This window comes from Marmota monax, unplaced genomic scaffold (genome assembly GCF_021218885.2).
Source record: "Marmota monax isolate L192 unplaced genomic scaffold, Marmota_monax_Labrador192_F-V1.1 WCK01_AAM20220418_F8-fsc00084, whole genome shotgun sequence".
Lineage (NCBI taxonomy): Eukaryota > Metazoa > Chordata > Mammalia > Rodentia > Sciuridae > Marmota > Marmota monax.
This window is the reverse complement of record NW_026694575.1, coordinates 6509857-6528694: the sequence shown is the minus strand read 5'-3', so window position 1 is coordinate 6528694 and position 18838 is coordinate 6509857. Positions and strand designations below refer to the sequence as shown.

The 18838-nt window shown below is 42.6% G+C and overlaps 1 protein-coding gene across 6 annotated transcripts in view; it reads left to right on the top strand.

Annotated features, from left to right (window-relative positions):
• Fbxw11 (F-box and WD repeat domain containing 11) overlaps window positions 1–18838 on the top strand; it is a 123465-nt gene that overhangs the window by 92351 nt on the left and 12276 nt on the right. For all 6 annotated transcript variants that reach the window (XM_046421347.2, XM_046421346.2, XM_058571832.1 and 3 more), the window contains 6 exons: window positions 1324–1510; window positions 2277–2367; window positions 10372–10509; window positions 13869–13987; window positions 15524–15773; window positions 18478–18596. In XM_046421347.2, the coding sequence (XP_046277303.1) occupies window positions 1324–1510; window positions 2277–2367; window positions 10372–10509; window positions 13869–13987; window positions 15524–15773; window positions 18478–18596 (904 nt within the window). The remainder of the gene's footprint in view (window positions 1–1323; window positions 1511–2276; window positions 2368–10371; window positions 10510–13868; window positions 13988–15523; window positions 15774–18477; window positions 18597–18838) is intronic.

Below are 18838 nucleotides of genomic sequence, written 5' to 3'. Positions count from 1 at the left end.
TCATAAAGCACTACTTATGCACCATTTCATTGTGATATTTCCAAAATAAAGCAAAGATTATTGCCCCTATATTATACAGAAGAGGACACTCATTCACCAATGCCCTGTCTTTAGCACTAATCTTAGTAGTATATCCACATGGTTACAGAGCTGCTGGCTCAGCCTTTGTACCCATACAATTTCTGTTTATTTTGAAAAAGAGAAAAAACATTAGCTTTATCAGGTGCTTTGTTTTTAAAATCTCTCAGGATTTGTCTCTACAATTTGATTTGTACAGGCAGTTGGAGCAGGGCCAGCTGACTGGTGAGGACCACTCTATATGGTAGAAAATCAGGCCCAGGGATATTTCAGTGTGTGTTTGATGTCATTAGAACTAGTAAGCGGTACACCTGATACTGATGCTGAAGTTGGAACTTTCTGCCTGTTTTGTGTTCTCATTCCTACACAACATACTCTGAGGGACAGCTTGCTTCTTGATGGTACAGAGGACGTCCCAGGAACTTGGGGAGGAGTGTAGGTAGCAGCAGTGCTGCCCATTGTCATCCCCTTCCCGTTGTCAGTGTCAGGCAGAGGCCCTTATCTTGAGTGAGCATCTGTGCAGGGACCTTGGCATTATTTGGCCTCTTGAACCCAGGGCTCTCCAAGATTCTACAGTTTGCTAACACCCAAGCTGTTGCCTTTGAGGGTGTTACCAATGTGTTGGTCACAGAAGTGATCTACAAGAGGGAAACGAAACGATGCACAAAATTATATCTAAGCATAACTGACTTTAACTCTTGATTTGCCACTTAACTTTTAAAAGATGAGTACTTAGTTCTACCTCCTTAGTCTCTTTAACTCCCAGAGAGTCACATGGCTTGATAGGATATGATTTATTGTGAGAGACCACGAGTAGGGGGAGTGGACACAAATTTCAGAGCAGGCAATCCAAGTTCCAGTCTTCGCTTCATCACTGAATAAAGCCTTGAGCGCATTGCCTCTCTGTATCTCATCTGAAATTTGGGGAGTCATTACCTCACAGGGGTTTTGTAAAAGTTATGTGAAACAAAAAAAACAAGTCTTTTTATCAAAACATCTGCAAATATAGAACTGTTAGCTCTTACAGAGAATAATGGCCATCATTTGTTTTATAATAAAAAAAAAAATCAGAACCCAAAAGAAGTGCGTTTCATGTGTTTATGTACTTGGTCACTGAATACCGTAGATCTTTTTATATTACTTTACCTGGGTCAGGATTTCTTTAGTTCTCTTATCTTTAAGGAGTTGATGTCTGGTGCTGTCCCATCTCCTTGCCCATCTTTCATTCCCTTTTTTGTTTTGTAGAGCAAGGCTTAGATCACATAGCAGAAAACATTCTTTCCTACCTGGATGCCAGGTCTCTGTGTGCAGCAGAGCTGGTCTGTAAAGAATGGCAGCGAGTGATCTCAGAAGGAATGCTCTGGAAGAAGCTGATTGAGCGAATGGTACGCACAGACCCTCTATGGAAGGGACTTTCAGAAAGAAGAGGGTGGTAAGTACCCAGTTGAAAAAAGTTGCTCTGACATAGAGTCAGCTTGATTACTCTAAAAAGCAATTATGAGCAAGTGTGTTGGCCAATTTTAAAGAAGGGGAGAAGAGAAGGGGAGTAAGGGGAAAGAGTTAAAGCTGTTAGAATTTCTCCTCCTGAAATGTGTATTTCCTCTATTTGTTAACTATTAGGACATTTTGTGTAGCCCAGATGGGTGATTTGGTTTTTCAAAGTTATGTATGCTTTTTTTCTTAAGCAGTGATAACATTACCAGGAGATAGGTAAGATAAAGAAAAAAATCTGAGAAAATGCCATTTTGCTATTATGACTTCCGGTTGAGGACATTGGAGGCACAGGGATAGCATTTTTCCAAGAAAACCTGTGAACTTAAATGCAGATCTGCACCTCTCTGTGTCAGTGGCCTGGCCCAGTTGTCCCCCAGAAAAGCTTCAGAGAGGAACAAGGTGGTTAGAGGAGGGTCAGGAGGAAGTTAGATTTATCACAAAGCCACATTAGCACTTACTAGACTCTCGGGCATGAAAGGCTGGGTATTGTGTGCTGGTCCTAGAAATCAGAAGGCCAGGGCCAAGTCGGTATAGCCAACCTGGTCTCCACCATGGAAACTTAATTGTCGGAAATCTGGCTTTTGACTGGTAAAGCTCAATGCAAGTTAAAATATATGAAAGATAGGATGTCTTTATAACACCATGTTTAAGTAAAATTCACCCATATGCGCGAACTGTAACCTCTGTTTGTGTTTATTTGCCAGGGATCAGTACCTGTTTAAAAACAGACCCACAGATGGCCCTCCCAATTCATTCTACAGATCATTATACCCAAAGATTATCCAGGATATAGAGGTAACTTTATGATTTATCTGTTTTATGGGCTCTTTGTATCCTGTTCTCAACGTTTTGTGTTGCCTTATTATTATTTTTTGTTGTTGTTGTTGTCTTCTTCCATAATCATGGAGCTGGTAAGTTTTGTTGTTGTTGTTGTTGTTGTTGTTTTTTAAGAGCTGAGCTTTTGGAGTAAAAGTCACAATGTATAACCTGCAGTTGTTCTTCAGAGTAAATCATGTCCTTTTACAGAATTAACTTTCTAAATTTTGAAATATTTCTGCAGGGTTGCTAGTTAATTAAGACCTTAATTCACAATCAATTTTTATTCTAAATTGATAAAATTTTCCAAAATCCAAGGCCCAGATTTTTCAGTAAATGCAGTTTTGCATTCTTGAGCTATGTTTATTGAGAAGGAAAAATGGTACATTCTCAGTTTCCTCTGTAAATTATTCATAGTTTTTCATAAAAATTACTCAGAAATTATTCTAAGCAATAGTTGAGTTTTATAGAGCAAATTATGCTTCTGGACCATTTTGGATTTAAGTATAACTTTACCAGACCAGTAAAACTCTGTAAACTTGATGAGAAACATTAGAGATGTTTGATATTGTTCATGGGTTCTAATTAGTTCAGTTTTATTATTTAGCCCTTTTCCTTGAACCAGGAAAGACATGCACAGGCATTTTTCATTAACTCTTTCCCATGTGTTCTTGGCCGGTCCTGGTTACTTCACTATTTCCTCCTTGGCAGAAAAATTGAGCCTGCACTAGGCAGCATTGTATCTCCCATAAAGTTACACGCAGTTTCCCAAATGTGAAGTAATCCTCCCCCCAGGTGATAGACATAAAAGTTATTGTGCCCAAATTCATTAATGGAGAAACATGTGCTCTTTTGGAGTCGTCGTCGTCGTCGTCCCCACCCCCCGTCAGTCAGATGTGAACTAATGGAATCATTTGGTTAATGGTAAGTCTGAGTGTGTCTGGAATATCGTGAGCTCTTGTCTTGAGTATTCTGCTCTCTAAAGTGACCTAAAACGTAACAATTTAAGAGGGTTAAATAATTGAAAACTTCTGCTAGATAAATCATAATGTTGGGGAGTTACTGGATCTGATGGCAGTTCAGGTCATGGAGTCAGTTACCCCTGCAGTGTTGGTGGGTGAGCCTAGTGTTAACTTGGATCTTTGGTTACTGTGTGCACGTTTCAGGGGAGCTGCCGTCTCTCCCCTCTGTGTGCCTGTACTGAGATGTTGCTATGTGCACATCTTAGAAAATACATGACCTCGTTCTTTTGGGTGGGGCCAAGTATTTAACCAAATTTCTTTGAATGATTTTATCAGGTAATTTATTTAGAGAAGGATGATATGGAAATCTGGGAACTTTTGGAAGACTTTTGATCAGGTTGAAGAATTGATTATGTACTTTTATTTAATTCTCATGACTGCTGTTATTATGGGCAGTGTGCACTCATGGCCACCCATTTCCTCAGGCTGCAGTAATGTTTTAAAGTTAGCAGAGGCAGACGTGAAGGAAGCAGAGCCATGGGGAGACCCTCTTGGGCAAGAACCTCTGCATCTCAGTGGTCTTCCCAGTGGTTCTGAAAGTGGGCTTGAGAAAACCCACTGGTTGACCGCAAGAGTCTCCTCCAGATTTTTGTGGGCAAAATCTCTCAGAATAAGGGGTGATGTTTATATTTTGTTATATTCACTAGTGACAAAAATAGTGTACCCCTAATGGAGCCTGTACTTGTGCCAGATACTTTGTTTTGCACTTACTAATCCATTTCTCAATTGAATATTCTGGACAAAACCTGACAAGTAAATCAGTCCTTATTCAAAGTTGAAGAATCGGGCTCAGAAAGGTTCTGCAGTTTGCTCTGGGTCCTACATCCGGGGAGGGAGTGGGCCTGGGACCCACTTGTGCTCTTCTGCCCTGCACACACAGTGTTTGTAACATAGGTTACTGAAACCAGTGCCAGCAATGACATGATTGATATTTATCATCTCACATCAGGGGTTCACCTCTTTTGGGGAGTATGCCTTATTCTGCCCAGGGTAGAAAGTTCTTTCAGAGATATGGATTAAACAAACAAGAAGCTCTCAAGTGCCTGGTGTTGCCCTTACAGCTGGTCGGAAACCCTAGTAAGTAGGTTATAGTAATGATAAATACCCTCTTTGAGCCCTTGCAGTAAAACATGAATTATGTTGGGTGATTTATATAGATTATTGCTTTAATTTTTACAACAAGGTGTAAACCATTATTCCTGTCTGTTGTAAAAGGAAACTAAAATTAAAAGAAGTTTTAGGATTTGCCACATAGTTAAGAGATGGGCATTAAGCTTACAGTTGTTAGCATTTACAGTTACATTTTCAAACGGGAAATCCCAAGAGGTGAGACAGAAAGAGGCATGTGTTTTATGCCTGCGGAGTTTCACCTTGGTCTTCTCATCTTCCTCAAAGTGTGTGAATACTCGGCATCCTTGACTGAGTTAAGATAACAGTAGTGACAAAAATAGTGTATCAAGTGGCCTTGTTTGGGTTCAATTTGGGGAAAGATAGTCTTGACAGGACTTTTAGCACATTGCAGAAAGGTGAATCCACTGGGAGCGCCCAGGGGATGTTCATGTCCCTCCACACCTTCCAGTCTCCTGTCTCTTCCCTGGTGCTTTTTGAGGCTGCCAGTTCACATCGCCGCCCCCCCCCCCCCCTCTTCTTCCTTTACCTTGACAGCTTACTTCATGTGGCTCCTGTAATCCATCCATTCCCAGATTTGGTTCTGATGAGCATGAAGGAAATGTTCACTTGAACTTTGCCCTTCTGCGTTGACCCATCAGGACTTGACTAAATTTTAAGGATTAAGTAGGCAACCTAGCTGAGTGTGGCTGGTTCCTGTTGTTTAGAAAATGAGGGTGTGAGGCATGCAGCCTGAAGAGCATGAGCACACATTCTTAGCTTCTGCGAAGGTCCGTCTCTCCTGGTGTTCTGGCGGCACACGGAGAGGGTCTACAGGGCCTCTGCGCCGGGGAATTCCCGGAAGACCGCAGCCTCACTGCTCAGAGTGGTACCATCCTGCTTTACTGTCTGGGGTCGCTGCAGTCACTTTTATTATTCATGGTGGCTTACTGCTGGGCACTTTGCTGTAGTGATGTAATTTCATCCTTAGATTGTCAAAACTGCCACCTGCACTCCTCCTCCATGCCGCTCAGGGCCCTCCACAGAGAGATGTTACAACAGACTGGTCAGAGTTCTGTTGTCCTGCACTTGGATTTTCCTCATCTGCCATTTCAGAGTGGTGACAAACTCCTTCATGCCATAGACCCTTTGCCTCTCTTGCTCACTGGATTGAAGGTATTGAAGCGCTCTGCTTAGCAAGGAGACCATGGGGAAAATGATGGTATGTCGGGTCGCACCTTTCAGTAAGCCACATGACGTGGGGAAAGTGGGGCGCTTTTTTGTGGTTTGCAGACTTGATATTAACATTGTCCTGACCAGAAAACTCTGAAATTGCCCACCCACCCAGTGTGTTTAGGCTTCTAAAAATAATGTTATTCCTCCATCCTCAGACATCTGTTTTCACTCTATTGCCAATTTAAATGCCGCTGTATATTCTGTGTATCATGGCTACCTTCCCAGTATTTTGAAAATTTTCGCCGGGTAAGGGGATTTTACAAGTTCTCAAAGACACAAAGTATTCCTCTACGGTAGCAATGCCACAGGATGCCTAAGTGAAATGCCAGGTATCCACATAATTAGAGAGGCACACCTGTATGGTCTGGTTCCTGCGGCTGCGTTAACCTGAGTTGAATTCCACGTGAAGGCTGAGCTCGTGCCCCCTGCCCTCTGCCCGCTGGGTTGGGATGCTGAAGCCCTTTCCATTGAATACCAGTCTAGACCCAGACACAACTCCTGGAAATTTGTTGAAGATATACACACACACACACACACACACACACACACACACACACACATATATATATATAAAATTTATTTATTTGTTACAGCCTGCTATTTTTGGTCATTTTTTTTTCTCAATAGGCACTCTAAAAAGCACTTCACAAGTAATCTTCCTCGATCCTAACAATAACTCCAAGGGAGTGGTTATTACTACTCCTGTGTTTACAGAGGAGGAAACTGTTGCTTAGACGTCTGAGTCATTTTTGCCAAAGCTGCTACTTGACCTGGGAATTTTCTACCACAGTGGGCTGCCTGCCAGTTTTCAAGGTCTAGTTTTTTTGAAAAAGACCTGTTTTGAAGGCATTCGAGTTGGAGTGGAGGTTGTGAGACCTGGTGGTATCTCTGGCAGGCAGTCAGTGGAGCGCTGCCTGCTCCTGTGGGTGGCCAGCTAGACTCCCTTGTCTTGGGATTCTAAAAAAGGTTTTTTTTTTTTTTTTTTAACCGGGACTTCCTAAAATGGCCCACCAAGGATCATTTGCAAAGTTTTTATTTTGAAATTCAGAAATAAGTTTTTCAGAAATTGGGCCCCTTGACTTTGATTCAACTTAGAATGAAAGGGTGATGTCTAGGAGAGCTTTAGAGAGGTCCTGCCCTCTGGCTCTTGTTTACAGTGGGGTAGATGGTGTGACTCCATCTTCAATGTTGGAGGGGGGTCGTACTCTCTGTCCAAACATCTCTGGGACTGAAGCATCCCAGGCTGTGTGGCCTTACCCTTGATCTTCTCCCTGGTACTCCCTATTGTGTCTTCAGGACTTCAGGTACAGTGAAAGATTGGGACTAAGTCACCCAATTCTAGGAAACACCTTGGAGTAGTGGGAGAACCTGTAGGATCCCCTACCCCTTCTTTTTACGTGGAAAAAAAGGTTTGTTTGTTTTATTTTGCAGGTGGAATATTGGGGACTGAACTCAGGGACACTCAACCCACTGAGCCCCATCCCCAGTCCTATTTTGTATTTTCTTTAGAGACAAGGTCTCACTGAGTTGCTTAGCGCCTCACTTTTGCTGAGGCAGGCTTTGAACTCACAATCTTCCTGCCTCAGCCTCCCGAGCTGCTGGGATTACAGGTGTGTGCCATCATGCCCGGCGTTTTTTTATTTTTGTGTTTTTTCCCAAAACTCTCATGTGATAGATAGTAAATGTGTTTTCTCTTCATTGAAATACAGACTAAGAAAGCTACTTACCGATGCAATGATGTTATAAGCTGTTGTGTATTCTTTAAACCTATGAACAGTGATACGAATTTTAAAATACCTGATATATATGTAAGACATGTTGTGTATTCATCTTTGTAATATTCTGGGTTCACATAGAGTCATGTATTCTATATCAACTCTGGTGGTTCCCAGAGAGTGTCACTTGCATATGGGAACTCCTTGCCAGAGTTGATGGCTAGGAAAAAGGCTTGGGGTCAACACACCTCGCCTCCTCTCTCAGCATTTTCCTGGAGTGCTGGCACGCCGAGGTAGCTCAGTCTCTATGGAAAGAAACAACATTTCTTTAAATGATTCCAAGCATTAAGTTTAGTCAAAGAAACTACATTCTGAACCCCTTTTTAAAAAGTTGCTTATATGGACAGAGACCTGTTACCTGTTGTCTGTCTTGGTAGAGACGGAAGAGTTGGGGTGAATGACTTTGAAATGTGGTTTTATATGCCTGGCATTTTACTGACTTCCAAGAGATGATCTGGGTTAAGAAGTCCTGACTTGGTAGCAGTTGAGTAAATACTTATGTCCTTGTTCCTGGCATTTCCATCATGCTTCCTGCATCCTGGTGTCAGGACCTCCCTCAAGGCTGTGAGTGAGGGTTCTTTTATTGTAGGGATCCTGTATCTAGGACCCTTGCAAAGCCACAGGGCCACAAATGATGGGAACAGTTCCGTTTAAGTATATGTGCATCAATATCTCAACCCTGCATTTACTTTTCTATAAAATGCAAACAATAATTCCTACTTCAGAGTGATTATTAAACTGGCTACAAACTCCATCAGCCTCCCAGTGTGTGGATTTCAGGCCCACAGGTTCAGTCAACTGCAGATAACAAATATTTGAAAATAAATTGTGTCTGTATCGAGCAGGTACATATATTTATTTCTGGTCATTATTCCCTAAACAATACAGTAAAACAACCATTTACATGGCATTCACATTGCATCAGGGATTACAAGGTCCCTAGAGCTGATTTAAAGCCTATAAAGAATATGCACAGGTGACAGGTGCTTCTCCACCACTTTACAGAAGGAGTTGAGCATCTGCAGATTTTGGAACCTGTGGCGCATTGTGGAACCAATTTCTATGGGTGCTGAGGGGGATTATGTATGAAACACACAGCAGAAAATTAGGAAAGCAAGAGCCTGCTCAAAGCATGCAGAGAAGTTTAACATTGCAAAGAGTCGAGAAGCATATTGCCTTCAAAATAAGCAGAAATGTGTTATTCAATGTTGGCAGAGCCAGCATTTAGGTGCTCACTGGAACTACCGATGAAATTTACCTCCTTTCTTCAACAAAGCAAGTAATTAAGTTTTTAGCTACTCAAAGATAAGTAGCTATTCATGTAATCTTAAAACTATATCCTAAACTGGGTGTAACCAGTTATTGAAGTCCTATTGTCTCCTAATTTCAAGGACCAAGAACTCATAGAGTTTGGTTATTCTCAGTAGAAACATTGTATCTTTTGATCCAGAAAAATCCCTCATAGATATTAAAGAGGTGATTGAGTTTTGCCAGTGGTCTCCCTCAAGTCCTGCAGCGCATAAGAGTTTGGGGATTGAACCCAGGACCTTGTGCATGAGAGGCAAGCACTCTATCAACTGAGCTATATCTCCAGCCCTGGCGTGGATGTTCTTTTTGAATTGTTGGTGGTCTTATGACTCTAGAGCTCAGACCATCTTTCTTGAGAGGCATGATATACATTAGTAGCAAAAGCCTGGGCTGAGTCAGAAAGAACTGGGCAGGATTTCCAGGTAGTATAGTTAGTAGTCTGTGACCTGAGGCAAGTTGTATTCTTGTTTGTAAAAGGGGACTAATGAGAACTTTCCAAGGTGATTGCATCAATCCTTTAACCAGATAAACTTAATTTGAACTATAGATGCTTCTCAATTTACAGTGGAGTTAACATCCTGATAAACCCACTGTAAACTGAAAATGCATTTATTCTTAACCCACAAAACATCTAGCTTAGTGGCACACTGTACTGCAGAGATTTGGTTGTTTCCCTTGTGCTGGGTGACTGACTCGGAGTTGTGACTTGCTGACATTGCCCAGCATTGCAAATGGCTAGCCAGGGAAAAGATCAGGATTCAAAGTGCAGTTTCTACTGAATGCGGTTTCTCCTGAATGTGTATTGCTTTGGCACCATGAAGCCAAAGCATCATACGTCAAACCACTGTAGGTGGGGGACTGTGGGACTGTCGGTCCAGTTCCATACACTGTGGGCTTGGGTCTGCTTTGAACACAGATGCTTCCTGGGTCTTTTTATCCCCACTTCCTAACACAGTGCCTGGAACAGACAAACATCTCAGTAAACGTTGCTGAATGATGAAAGAATGAGACTCTGGGTTGAAACGTGCCATTCTCACTCTAAGGCAACTTGTAAAGAAATACAGAATTCTGTGATTGGGTGTGTACTAGTTGCACAGTGTCTATTCTCAATGATCCAGACGGTGCTTTGGTTGGCTACCTAGATTGTCAGTGCATGCTTAATGATGCCAGCAGTCTTTTGACCAATATTTTAATTGGCAGTAGGGAGTGACCCAATGAGTTATTATTTATTTGTGTGTTTTGGGTACAAATGACATTCTTTAAACATATTGAATTCTGTCTAGGCCATTTCAGACCTAACCCAAAACTCATTGGAAATCCTATGATAGTTGCCAGATGGGCAGGGAAAGTTTGAGAAAAAACATTGTTGGGCTAATGTCTTACTTGGAAAAGAGTGTGAGTCCTCTCCACAGACAGTTATGCAAACCAGGATTGGGGTATCGGTGGTATGCTACTTCTGGAAGCAGTAGTAGATTCTGAGACCTAGTAGAATAGTTGATTCACACAAGCTCATCTCTTGCCTCCTTTCCCCCTAGACTATAGAATCCAACTGGCGGTGTGGACGACACAACTTGCAGAGGATTCAGTGCCGCTCTGAAAACAGTAAAGGTGTCTACTGTTTACAGTACGATGATGAGAAAATCATCAGTGGCCTACGAGATAATTCTATTAAGGTGAATGACTACTGCATTTTGTATGTGTTATTGTTAGAATTGTGATTATGTGTTAGACACTAGATGTGACCGTCTTTCCATTTATTCAGATTGGGTCTTAGCAGTTCCAATCAACCTTGGTAACCCCAGTGTGGTTCTAAAGAGCATTTCCCTGTGACTAATGATGTGACCCTGGATTGTCTCCTTGTTCTCTGAGTACAAACAGATTCTGTATTCTCTGTTCAGGTGCAAATAGAGGGTGTCCAGTGTCCCAGGGCTCTAGGTTACTTTGCTAACTGGTTTTCCTGTAAAGGTCATTGCATTTACAGTTTCTGAGAAGGGCTCAAGTAATATGGAAAGTGATGAGCAGCTTCTATTGTTTTCCCTCATTCTTCAGTCCTAGATGAGCTGCATCATTTTTCCATGTTTAGTCTGATTGGCCTTATCTGGCAGTTTGGTTTATGTTGTAGCTTATTTCCTCAAATTTAAGAAAATGTTGAGGTTTTTTTTTAAAGTTTTTTTTTTTTTCTTTCTTGGTATAATTTTCATTCAATAAAGTTTGCTCCTTTTTTTAATATTTCATTTTTTTTTTTAGTTGTTGATGGACCTTTATTTTATTTATCTTTATGTGGTGCTGAGACTCGAACCCCGTGCCTCACACATGCTAGATGAACGCTCTACCACTGAGCTACAGCCCCAGCCCCAAGTTTGCTATTTTTGACGGAAAGCAAACCCACAGAGGTGCCTAACAGTTCGGTTGTTCCTTCAGAGTCCTTCACACTGCTCTTTTAGAGTTACCTCTTCCCACCCATCCCATGCCCTGGAAACCAGTGATCTTTTTTACCATCTCTACAATTTTTTGCCTTTTCCAGAATATTTTCTTAATCAATTCATGTAGTGTGTATTCTTTTTTTTTGGGGGGGGGGGGTTACTGGGGATTGAACTCAGGCACTTGACCACTGAGCCTTATCTCTAGCCCTATTTTGTATTTTATTTAGAGACAGGATCTCACTGAGTTGCTTAGCGCCTTGCTAAGTTGCTGAGGCTGGCTTTGAACTCACAATCTTCTTCTCTGCCTCCTGAGCCACTGGGATTACAGGCTTGTGCCACTATGCCCAGCTAGTGTATATCCTTTTAATTCTGACTTTATACTTAGCTGAGTGTACTGGAGACCATCTGTGTTGGTGCAGCTAGTAGTACTTCATTCCTTTTTATTGCTGAGTAGTTACCACAGTGTGTTTATCTATTTAGTTGTTGAAGGATATTTGTATTATTTGCAGTTTCTCATAATTGTGAATAAAGCCACTATAAGTTCATGCATGTAGGTTTTTGTGAAAATGTAAGTTTTCAGTTTATCTGAGTAAAACCTGGGAGTGGGCTTACTGATTCAGATGGTAAGATGGTGCTGGGTTTGGTGATAACATTTTAGATATAATAACAGAAGCATTGTCTGTCTGTAAAAGAAAAAACTAATAAGATAGATGTCCCTAGAATTAAAGATTTCTGCTCTGTGAGATACATTGTCAAGAGCAGGAGAAAATAAGCCGTAGTCTGGGAAAAAAGATTTGTCAAAGACATATCTGGTGAAGGAGTGTTATTCAAATGTGCAAAAAACTTTTTAATTAGAAAAAAAAAGACTTCAGGGACTAGGATTGTGGCTCAGTGATAGAATGCTCGCTTAGCATGCGTGAGGTACTGGGTTCGATCCTCAGCACCACATAAAAATAAAAGTATTGTATCCACCTACAACTAAAAAAAAAAAATTTAAAAATGACTTTAGACTTGTTTTTGACAATAAGAAAATATACAACCACATTTTAAAAATGGGCAAAGACTGTAAAAAGAGAACTCATTACAGGTGGCAGGTGGCAGACCAGCATTTGCAAAGATATGTGCCATATCACCTGTTGTCAAGAAAATGCAAATTAAAACAACACTAGTATTGCTGTATATATATATACGTGGCTGTATAACCAATGTGATCCTGCAATCTGTACACGTGGAAAAATGAGAATTCATACACCATTTGAATCAAATGTATAATAAATATGTCAAGATCATTATATTGTCTTGAATAACTAATTAAAAAAAAAAGTGAGCTACTGCAGCATGTCCAGTAAGATGGCTAAAATCCATAACACTGACAACACCAAGTGGTAGCAAGGATGTGGAGCAACAGGAACTCCATTGTTCATTCTGGTGGAAATGTCAAATGGAACAGCTGCTTTGGAGGGCAGTTTGGCAGTTCTTACAAAATTAAACGTACTCTTGCCATTGGATCCAGCAAAGGAGTTGAAAAGTTATGTCCACCCAGAAACCCACACACAGATTTTTATTGCAGCTTTGTTCATAATTGCCAGGACTTGGAAACAGTAGGTGAATGGATAAATACACTGTGATACAACCAGATGATAAAGGGATGTTTGGCACTAAAAAGAAATTGGTTTATCAAGCCATGAAAGGACATGGAGGAACCTTTAATGCATCTTACTGAGTTAAAGAAGCAATCTGAAAAAAAAGGCTGGTGTAAATTCCTGCTGGGGGACATTCTGGAGAAGACAAAACTGTGTGGACAGTAAAAGGAGAGAAGCAACACTCAGTATAAAAAGCCTATTTCTAACATTTTATTTCCTTTTAATCTTTTTAGCAAAAATATGTAGTTATTATGTCACTCTGTAGACCATTTTTATTCAGATTTTTAAGTGTTTAATTCTCTAATAAAGCATGGTGTCTTCTCAGTAAGACCTCTTTATAGTTTACCCTGGGATTTTTTCTGAAATGTTGAGCTTTTCATTTTTTATTTTTGTAAACATAAGGTAGGGGCTGTACATTTGTAAAGGGCCTTAATTGATGTTGTCACATTGTTTTCCAGAGGATGAGCAGACTCGTTGCAGATTTTATTTTATTTTTTTAATTTTGGGGGGCGGGGTACTGGGGATTGAACTCAGGGATACTCAACCACTGAGCTATGTCCCCAGCCCTATTTTGTATTTTCTTTAGAGACAGGGTCTCACTGAGTTGCTTAACACTTTGCTTTTGCTGAGGCTAGGCTTTGAACTCGAAATCCTCCTGCCTCAGCCTCCTGAGCCACTGGGATTACATAGGCTTGTGCCACCGAGACCAACCCACAGATTTTATTTTAAAAATTTCTCTTAGAATTCACCTGATAATTTTAATGAGATCAGTACAAACTGAACAAAATAGCACTTTGATTCTGGAAGTTAATTAGTACCTCCCATATTCTTTCTTGTCATTTCCTACCCATTTAACCATTCTTACCATAACACAGGTGTGTTTTATGATTCCGAACACGAAGTATAACAGCATTTATAAAATGTTATCCGCTAAATCATTGTTTATGGTTGGTCTTGTCTCGATAGATTTGGGATAAAACCAGCCTGGAATGTTTGAAAGTGTTAACAGGACACACAGGCTCTGTCCTCTGTCTCCAGTATGACGAGCGTGTCATTGTAACTGGCTCTTCGGATTCCACAGTGAGGTGAGTGATTGGATTCATTGCGCAGAGCTGTGTTCCCTCTGTGGGGAGGCCCCAGGCTTCCTGTTTTCTTGGGTCAGCTTTCCATGTTTGGACTCATCAGAACCAAGTTTGATATCGATGAGTCTGAGTCATGTAGGCAGGAGAGCTCATTTTTAAGTGTGTCGTCTTCCCCTTGCCAGTGTTATAGAGACAGCAGTGTGCTTTCCTGTGGAAACGAGTGGCCTGGCCCAAGGCCTGCCTTCTCCTCTTGGAGCCTGTGGTCCAGAACAGAGAGGAGGAAGGCTGCTGTTCTGGGAGAAGGGTGGGCGCCAACCTGCAAGTACCAGGGGTGGGGGGGTGGACCAGAGTCAGTTTTCAGATCCTTCTGAGGGTCTTGGGGAAAGTCAGATCTGAGAGCAGAGAGTGCTAGGTGTCTGTGTGTTGTGTTGTTGAGTTCTCACATCAGCCTTGGAAAGCCCGTAGATAGTGTATTCATTTTAATAAAGATATTAGGAAGCCAAGTCCAGAGAAGTTAGATAATTCCTCAGAACCACGCAGTCCCTCCATTCTGAACTTCAAAGGTACATTGGTCAGGACTGTGGGCAGCAGTCTTGTGGTGGAGACTTGATTACTCAGAACAGAGTAATAAAGGTGGACATGGTCTGTCCCAGAGCAGCAGTGAAGCAGTGGCTGCTGGCTGGGTGTGGAGGAGTGGGCAGGGGACTTCATGAGATCCTTCCCACCCCATGTGGCCAGCAGGCTTCTCCACTTCTGGTGGACTTTGGTAAGGGAAGTGATGTGTCCAGCAGAGAGAGAGGACGTGCGGCAAAGCCCCAGCTGGACTGTAGGGGCTCGAGGGATTGGAGAGCAGAGGTACTCCTTCTTCTGGGCTGACCCTGGTATTGCAGGCACCTGTCCAGGCACCTGACCCTGGATTCTCAGGCTTTCTGGTATCCTGTCCTCAGCGGACCTGTCGGCCTTTCCCTGGCTCACCACCTCCAGACTGAGATTTCTTCCGCAGATGGCGTCTCAGCCTTGGAGGATTTAGTCTTTCTCCTCTGTTCTGGGTGGGGGTGAGGTCTTACAAGATTGGGGCTACAGAAAAGCTCTTTTTTTGGAATGGCTGCTCCTAAGAACCTCATGTCTCAAGCCTGGAGCCACCAGGAGACCCTGGCTTTGTCCCTGAAGTGAAGCAGTGGATGTGGTCAGTGATGAGACTAGAGTGAGGCTTGCCAGAGGACAGCAAGCACCTTAGCTCAGCTGCAGCCTCCTCCCGCGTGTCATCCCAGACCCACTGGAAGCCTGCTTCCTTTAGGGACCATCTTGGCCCTGGCATGAGCCTGCAGCGCCATCCCTGGGTACCTGAGTGTCAAGTAAACCTGAGCAAAGCCAGAATTAGCTGCCTCTCTGAAACCATCTCTGAACTTCTTGGCAAACAAATTGCAGCTGGGGTCCCCCTTTTAGCATGTGCTTAGGTGTCTTCAGTGGATCCAGTGCTCAGCTTCAGAACCTGTCCCTGGCCGTCAGTGATGAAGCACCGTGGTTTCTGTTTTCTAGAGTCTGGGACGTGAACACAGGGGAAGTTCTTAACACATTGATCCATCACAATGAAGCCGTACTGCACTTACGCTTCAGCAACGGACTGATGGTGACGTGTTCCAAGGACCGCTCTATTGCTGTGTGGGACATGGCTTCTGCCACCGATATCACTTTACGCCGTGTCTTGGTTGGCCACCGTGCTGCAGTCAATGTGGTAGACTTTGATGATAAGTACATCGTGTCTGCCTCCGGTGACAGGACCATCAAAGTAAGTGTGCCTGCATCCTAACCCTGACTGTTTCTGGCCTTTATACATCAGAGAGAGCAGAGATGGCTCGTGCCGGCCTGGTACCTGGCAGGATCTCTGTTTTCCTCTGTTTGCTCATGAGCCCTTGCGACCCTCCCCGTTGTGTGCTTCTGGAGTCACAGACAAATCAGAAGGAAAAGCCATGGGTCATAATGGAGGACAGTCCTCAACTTGTTGACACAGCTTTGTTGGTAACGTTTTAACTCACTATTGGCACACGGGTTGTGTGTGAGGAGCTTCCCACAACCTGCCTGCCCTCCTGGCACCCTGCAGAGGTGTGGCAGGTCTTAGATTTGATTTATTCTCATGATGTTGAGAGCTCGCCATGCCACAAGCCCTATGCTGGACGTTCAGCCCAGGTTGACCAGAAGGTGCAGGCTAGGGGAGCACGCGAGGTGGCAGGTGTGGTTCTGAGTCCGGTATCTGTTTCACCCTTTGCAAATTTTAGCTTTCCTATATTTTCATAACAGCTTTCCTGGGGTTTATTTTTAATCATGATATTTTTTAACCTTTCTTTCTTTCTTTCTTTCTTTCATTTTTTAGTTGCAGTTGGACGCAATATTTTATATCTTTATTTTTAGGTGGTGCTAAGGATCGAACCCAGGGCCTCTTGCATGCTAGGCGAGTGCTGTAGTACCGAGCTCCAGCCCCAGCTCCGTGGGGTGTGTTTTCCACACCACTAGATTCAGTGTTTTTGAATGTGTGATCCAGGGGCCCTTGACGTTCACAGGGTTGCCCGGCATCTCCACAGTCTATTCCGACCACTCTGATCACATTTCCATCTAAATCCCTCAGGCCTGTTAACAGTCAGCCTGGCAGTCTGCCTCTGCCTCTGCCTCTGTGGATTCGTCTGTTTGGGGCTTTTCTTATAAACGAGGTCTTTCAAAACGTAGCCTTCTGTGTCTGGCTGCTTTCATTGAGTGTCCTTTTCAGGGCTCACCCACGTGCATCACTGCACACATCAGGACTTCATTTCTTCTGAGGGTCAAGTAAGAATGCCATTGTGTGAATGGACCACATTTTGTTTGTCCAGTTATCAGTGGATGTGCCTTTTGTTTACTTCCATCATTTGGCTCTTACTCATAATGCTGCTGTAAACATTGGTGTGTAAGTTTTTGCACGTTCATTTGTTTTCAGTTCTCTTGGAATGACAGCTCTGGGTTGGACATTTTGAGGAACTGCCAAACTGTTTTTTCCAGAGTGTCAGCAGTAAGAGTTTGAACTTGCTCTAAGAACCTTCTGTTAGTGACCAGCGTTAGACAGCATTCTGATATTTAGTAGCCCCACAGATTTTGGACTGAGTTGTGTCAAGCTTTAGGTTTCGGGTGGTTTGGAAGCTGAATGGCCAGTTTGAGTGCGTTAGCCTACTCACTCCACACTCACACCAGTCAGTACAAGATCAGTGCTTGGAATTCAGGAGAGTTTGGGGCTGATTACAGAGCAGCTCCTTCATAATATCAGTTGGCAGGATTTCTCCCCACCTTTGCCAACACTTGTTACTATCTTTTTGATTATAGCCGCCCTGGCGTGTGTGCAGAAGATTCTCTGTGGCTCTGGTTTGCATTCCCTAATGACTATTAAAACTGAGCATCTTTTCTATGCTTTTTGGTCATTCAAATACCTTCTTTGGAGAAATGTCTACTTAATTCTTTTTTTATACTTCAAAAATTGGATGATTTGTTCTCTTATAATTGAGTTGTAAAAGTTTTGTTTTTGTTTATTTATTTTTTAAAAATATATATTCTGGATACAAGACCCTCATCAGATATATGGTTTGCAGATATTTTCTCCCATTCTTTAAGGGGTGTCTTTTACTTTCTTGCTGGTGTCCTTTAAAGCACAAATTATTTTAATTTTATTGATTTCCAGTTTATCAATTTTTTTCCTTTTCTTGCCTTTGCTCTTGTTTTTATATCTAAGAATCCACTGCCGAATCCTAGGTCACACAGCTTACTCTTGGGTTTTCCTCAAAGAGTTGCATAGCTTCAGCTTATTTAAGTCTTTGACCAGTTTTGAATTAATATTTTTTATATGGTATGAGATAGGGATCCAGCAACTCCTTTTGTTTTTCATTTTTCCATGTATATATCTGTCCTGTTCAACCACAGATGCAGCTGGTACAGTAAATCAGGGTGCTCCAGTTGTATCTCCTGTTCAGTGTGCCTGTGGACATTGAAGTCTTACAGATAAGTTCACAGAAAAGGAGATTGTTCACTCCACCTCTGTAATACTGAGTGGTATGTCAGAATAAATGGAGATATTCTAGAAGCTGCTGGGAAAGAGGAGGAAAGGTGAAGCTTTTTATATTAGTTAACACTGGGTTTGACATGTCAGCTGGCCTGCAGTCAGAATCTGGTATCAGCTCTCTCCTCCGATGAGTGAACGTGTGCACCCTCCAGGAGATGCTTTCTCTGTGAAGGTCCCAGGGTTCACAGACTGCACAGCTTCCCTCTGTTTTTCACTCCAGTTTTATTACTCAATAGCTAAGAAAATCTTATGCTCTCCAGTCTGTCCCCTAGCTTCCAAATTTGAGTTAGAAGAGACTACTTTATAATCCTGTCTTTGACTCATTCTTAAAAGCTCTCATATTTTCACTTTTCAAAAGGCACTTTGTGGGAGGACTTTTCTGTGTTTTTTCTTGAAGACATGGCTGTTTGTCCTGCAGGTCTGGAGCACGAGCACCTGTGAGTTCGTCCGGACTCTGAATGGGCACAAGCGAGGCATCGCCTGTCTGCAGTACAGGGATCGGCTGGTTGTCAGTGGATCATCAGATAACACCATTAGGTGGGTGCACTTTGGCATGCGAGCAGGGTAGGCTTATTTTTGCCATAGTATCGATTTACCTCCCAGTCCTGTTTGGTTCTGTGTGCTCTGAGTAGGAAAGCTGTGGACCGTGGGTGGGGGTTCTTCCTAGAGTCCCCCAGCACACAGGCCTATGCCCTCAACTCCACCATGATCACTTACTACCAGAGCCTCCGAATGGACGGGGTGCTCTGGCCCGGCGCTCTGCTTCCCTCGCCTGCAGA